At 33.6% G+C, this 5,947-nt stretch overlaps 1 protein-coding gene across 3 annotated transcripts; it reads right to left on the bottom strand.

The window, feature by feature from the left end:
- Positions 1-629: 629 nt before the first annotated feature.
- On the bottom strand, positions 630-3,933 carry LOC141720435 (alpha-L-arabinofuranosidase 1-like). Of its 3 annotated transcripts, XM_074522853.1 has the most exons (10): positions 3,635-3,933; positions 3,422-3,536; positions 3,148-3,336; positions 2,896-3,001; positions 2,304-2,515; positions 1,832-1,953; positions 1,611-1,758; positions 1,296-1,365; positions 994-1,139; positions 630-886 (listed from the first exon to the last, which is right to left on the bottom strand). In XM_074522853.1, exons 7-10 carry the CDS (start codon positions 1,629-1,631, stop codon positions 794-796), a joined length of 330 nt encoding a protein of 109 aa, XP_074378954.1. In that variant the 5' UTR covers positions 1,632-1,758; positions 1,832-1,953; positions 2,304-2,515; positions 2,896-3,001; positions 3,148-3,336; positions 3,422-3,536; positions 3,635-3,933; the 3' UTR covers positions 630-793. The 3 variants fall into 3 exon arrangements, with proteins under 3 accessions (XP_074378954.1, XP_074378950.1, XP_074378963.1); XM_074522849.1 differs by having other exon boundaries at positions 3,148-3,536; XM_074522862.1 differs by lacking the exon at positions 1,832-1,953 and having other exon boundaries at positions 3,148-3,536.
- Between the last annotated feature and the right edge of the window lie 2,014 nt (positions 3,934-5,947).

Here is a 5,947-nt window from a genome sequence, read left to right as displayed (position 1 = left end):
TGCACTACTAGAAAAAAGACCTTAGACATCGGTTAAAAACCGATGTCTATGTAAAAAATGTATGATGTCTTCGCGATTGATGTTAAAGATATTTTTTCATAGACATCGGTTAAAAACCGATGTCTATGTAGTATTACACATCGTTTCTGGAAAATTTCTGATGTCTAATTCATATTCTTGTTATGTAATTGTGTAATGTCAAGTTCAGAAATGTAATATTAGGATGATTAGGCTTATTTAAAACTATAACACACAAGCAATATTTATAAATTAACATCGATTAAAAATAAAAAACGATATCTCTATCTTATTAGACAATGATCATTAATAAAGAACCGATGTTAATTTAAGCAATAGACATCGATTTTTTTCTAAGTACCCGATGTCAATATTTACAATAGAGATCAATTGTTTTCTAAAAAACCGATGTTGATATGATAAATAGACATCGGGTGTTTACTTTTGAATAGATGTTATTACCCTATTTTCATGTGCTAATATCCCTTTATTAACATCGAATATTTTGTTTTTCTGATGTCTTTCTGATATTAAGACATTGCTTTTATATGTGTAAACTGATGTATATTTATGGTTTTTAACATCGGTTCTAATAACAATGTGATGTCTATTTCTATTATAATTAAACTGAGCATCTCTGTTTTTGCATGAACCAGAAAACTACCATTCTAAAACATCTACCAAAAATTTTCATCCAATCTAATTTTCCATCCAATCAACCAACAATTTTCACCCTATCAACCAACAATTTTCATCCATTTGAGCTGCTACAATTTTAAGATAGAATAGACTGGAACTGTAGGTCATGTATGCGCAGATTACCATTATTAAATACCCATATTGGAAGTGCACCTAGGTCTTCTGCTCGCTGCAAAAAACAGAATTGTATCAGCATTGACTTAAAAAATATGAAAGTTCATGAAATAACCAACTTAAACTAATGGACATTTACTGCATGGAACTATATGACTTAACCTGTAAAAACTCTAAGTGCCCTAGTCCATCATCTGTCCAGTAATCCCAAACATCACCGTAGTGTCCAGGCCTCTCTTCCCAAGGACCAATAGTATCTTTCCAGCGGACTGCATTACGTAATCTATTACCTTCAGTGAAACAACCACCTATACCAATACATAAGAGAATTGTTCAGATTCCTTAGTCACAATGTTAAAACTTATACCACATATGCTCACAAGCATCACAAACAGAATCCCCCCTCCCTTTCATAACATGAAAAGTTAGCAGCAACTCAAAACTTTAGTATATGCTGTAATTACCTGGAAATCTGAGAAATGCCGGTTTAATATCTGCTAGCATTTTGAAAAGATCATTTCGAAAACCATATCCCTGTGCAGGTATGTAGATAATTGTTATATAAAAGGGTGCCTTGAACATTTACCAAATTCTCACTAAAAATTAATATCACAACTCCCAAAACTAGCTGAAATGGTAATTAGCAATTAAATATAAAATCAGTTAAGCTTTTATAATTATCATAGAACTATACTCACATATTAATAAGTCATGGTTAAATTGTTCTTTATAGGATATATAGGAAATATAATGATTTATGTGCATTAACAGTAACTTACCTTGTACGTGTACACTGGCATTAGTGAAACTTGATCAAACCATATAACTCCTGCTTGAGTTATGGTCAACTACAGTCTTAAATTTGGATTAGATGCTTTCGCTGCAAACAAAAACTCCATCCTAGTCCAATTTGAAACACTAGAAGCTCTGGAAGAACAATAATAAATTAGGCATGGGCTAAAATTCATCCATATCCATAAATGGCTCGATTGTTTCTTACATAATGTTAACAGTAGCCAATATTTATGATCCAGTTGAGTCTGTCAAGGATGTAGATACATTTATCGGATTGTATGAGCGAAGATATAGAATTAATTTATAGTTCATCCCTTGTTCAATATTCTGCAATAGAGAAGAATCCAAAATGACAAGATAATTGGTCAACTAGCAGAAGTAATCCCCCGGAGTCTTACACAGGTAATTATGATGATCAAAGATAGTTAATTTGCAAAATGCATGAAGCTGATATATTATCATAGTTAAAGTACTTTTAGGCAGTCAATTAGAAATATATCTTGAATGTTACAAAGTTGGTGTACATGTTTAGCCATGTAGACCTTTACTTATTTCAAATTTAATAGAAACTGATGGAACAACATCCAGATATCTTTAGTAAAAGCCAAAGTCTAACAATACGAGATAATAATGAAAGTGATTAGGCACTTTAGCACAACCGGGTTATATGTATTTACCATTCCCCAAAATCCAGGGTTGTAAACCCCCACCCCTCCATCTGGACAGATCATTGAACCTTTGCTACCGCAGAAAACCTCCATACGAAGTGCAACTTTATTCCGCTCAAAGTACGAGGAACGGTCCGTTGATAAAACTAACAATGATTCATCTCCAAGTATTAACCAAGGAGCAATATCCGAGGGAGTGGCCTAGCCCCCAGCTTCGAAACCTGAAATCCAGATCAAGCGAATATCTTTTAACAACTAGTAACCACAAGAATTCGCAAAACCAAACATTTATACCTCCAAACCAATAAAATATATAGTGTCATACTGTCATGTTATCACTTCAAACTAAGAAACACATTATCTCTACAACCAACTTCATACAAAAGAGCTTGAAATTTTTTAGGGAAAAATCTCACTAAGTATAAAAACCTTTCGCTTCTCTCGATAATAAATTAATTTGTAATATGACATTCTAGTAAGTTTGATCAAGATATCAGTTTAGAATAATCGACAAATGGTACTAGAAACATGTAAATGATTGAAATTCAGATTGCATTGTCTTTTTATGCTTTGAGCAAATCTGAGTGAATTCAGAAATTACCTTTGTTATCGACAAGCTCTGCCCACAAGCCACCAGCCCCATGGTTAATATCCCGCAGATAAGAATATCATATTAATCCTCCAAGATCAGCTATATGTTGGGCAATCTATGCATAAATACATATTTTCTATAACAATCAGCAAATTTACAATGAAAAGAAAAAGTAGCAAATTTGTCAAGTATGGGCTTGATCAAATCTATGCATAAATATATTTGTACATAGCAGCAATATTGATTGTTACATAAACTCACCTCAAAGTATATGTCAAATAATGTGTCTGGTATAGTTCTTGTAGACTCTTTAGTGGCATTTACAAATAATTGTGCTGTAACATCACTTCAAGAACATGGATAAAAAGCACAGAATCTAACTAAAATACAAACCAGAACACTGGAAGGACCTCTGTCGGAAACCATTTTTTCCTCACAGCATTATAGAGCCTGGAGAATCAAGATTATACCTTTTTTAACAAAGCACACAAAAAAATTAGTAAGACACGGATACAAAGGATAAGTAAAAGTCAACATCATGATGAGATAATCTCCTTCTTGAAGTAAAATGTGCAGGCACTGTTAAATTCTGAGATTTGATGAGATAATCTGCAAATGGACAAATTATGAAGCTCAATAAATCTCAAAACCTGTTCAAAAAAGGAAAAAACCCATTAAAAGTTATGAACAAACCTAATTGAACAAATTTAACCTAATCGAATATACAAACCTAAACGAACAAACATACATGTTCAGAAATTAGGGTTTCTCGTAGATGGAGTTTGAATAGTTGATCGTGTTCTTCAATTTGGGGTTTAATTAAAACCCTATGCACTTACAATAAACTGATATGGTGTGTGTGTGTGAGAGAGAGATGGAAGAGAGAGAGAGAGGGAGAGAGAGAGAGAGGGAGAGAAGTAGATAGATGGAAGAGAGAGAGGAAGAGAACCAGAGAGAGCAGAGTGAGCTCAGAGAGAGAGAGTGAGACTCAGAGAGAAAGAGCAGAGAGAGTGAGAGTGAGAGAGAGAGACGGGAAAATAATAAGGGGGAAACGGGTTTTTTTTTTTGTTAAGGGGGGAAATATTTGGGGAATAAAGGGGGGAAATTTTCTGCGTGTTTTTTTATTTTTTTTTAAGTTAACCATCCACAACGGTTGTAAACTACAACCGATGTCTATAAAACAAAGACATCGGTTATATAAAAAACCGATGTCTAACTAACTTTTCTCATTTTTTAAAAATAACTATAGACAACGGTTATTTTCTCGACCGATGTCTAATATAAGAAGTAACATCAGTTTTAAAATAACCGATGTCTAAAAAAACTTTAACATCGGTCGTCTGAGCAACCGATGTCTAAGGACCGATGTCTATTGAAAGAATTCTAGTAGTGAGGGTAAAGTTTATCTTGCAGAAGGAAGGAGTTGGGATGATTCTGAAAATGATGAAGATGAGGAAGTAGGAAACTATGCACTCATGGCCTTAGAGCAAGGATAGTCATCCTCATCAAAAACAAAGGTACCAACTCTTACCATCATTGATTTAAATGAAAGTCAATATAAAGAAACTGTTGAAAAGATGAGCATATAAATGTTCCACATCCACATTAGCATGGTAGCAGCTATTGAGGAGGTCAGTAGGTTATCAAAAGCTAATGAGAAGCTTGAGAGTGCGAAATAAAAGTTTGATCTAATGATTGTGGAGCTTGAGACAGTCAAGTAAGAAAATGAATATCTAAAGAACAAGCTAAAGTGTGCTACTGAGATAGAAGCCATGTTAAGGGAGAAGCTAGAGAAGAATGAAGTGAAACTGAAATCATTCAGAAATGCATCTCAGTTAGTTGGTCAGTACCATGAGAAAAATAATCCATGTGCTAACATAGCTAGTGGATTGGATTATGATGCATTGAACAGCAGTAGGAAAGTTGAAGGTGATAAGGGAAAAGAATCTACAAGTGAAGATGTCCCAGCTATGCTGAGAAAGGTTGGTTCACCTATGTTCAAAGCATGTGAAGTAAATTTCACTGAAGAAGCGTTGATCATAAAGCAAGAAATTGTTGATGAGGATAATGAAAAGAAATGTACAAAAACAACTCCAACTTCAAAAGCTGAGAAGAAGTCCATGGTTGATCAAACTTCCAAGAAGCCAATCAAGGAAGTTAAAACTGAAGATGCAGGAAAGAAGAAGAAAAACATAAATGGAAATATTGGGATAAACAAGAGCAACAACTTTGCATTTTGTTGCCCAGTAAAGATACAATTGTTTAAGGGGGTTAGATACAATTGAATAAATGATTCGAATAAGTAATAAAATATAACAGCTTTTTATATTTCTGATATAAACTATTACAAAACTCTCTCAAGAAATACTGATGTTCTTAAGAGCTGCTAGGTCGTATAATGCTCAAGTTAATTCACTATGTGATGACCTAAACTGTGTTTATATAATACACAACTATACCTAAACAATCTAGGATATGCATTATCAAAAACTAACCGAAACTGATACATATCTTCAATTGAATAGATAAAGTCCTCTAACTCAGACGTAAGAGATATCTATTCCACAATACAAGGAACATAATAAATCTTTTAAGCTGATTGTCTCCATATACTGATGACATCCAAATGTTGATGATGTGTCAAATCCTGATGACACATCAAATACTAATGACACCCGAACAGCCAGATCCTGACCTTCTTCTGATCATTGAGAATCAGTACGTAACAATCTCCCCCAATTTATGCTTAATGTAATGAAGCACAAATTCCATTCTCAGTGATGCCAAAACCAATTACAAAATGTACAAGGAGTAAAGCTTACTTCAATATCTTCAGATAACTAACAGTTATTTCCAGAAAGTTTTTCAATCTTTCTTCCTCCTTGTCTTATAGGACTTTAATAAACTTTTTCTTCAACTCTCTCTTCTCTTCAGTGTCCTCTCCAAGATGATAGATGGTTGATCTTAATTTAGAAATTGAGATTTTGTTTATCTCAAAATCACCAATCAACATAAAGCTTAAACTTACATCTTTATGATCAGGACTGAAGGATAACTGAGG

Source organism: Apium graveolens, chromosome 1, assembly GCF_009905375.1.
Source record: "Apium graveolens cultivar Ventura chromosome 1, ASM990537v1, whole genome shotgun sequence".
In the NCBI taxonomy this organism is placed as follows: domain Eukaryota; kingdom Viridiplantae; phylum Streptophyta; class Magnoliopsida; order Apiales; family Apiaceae; genus Apium; species Apium graveolens.
This window is presented reverse-complemented; position numbering and strand designations above follow the sequence as displayed.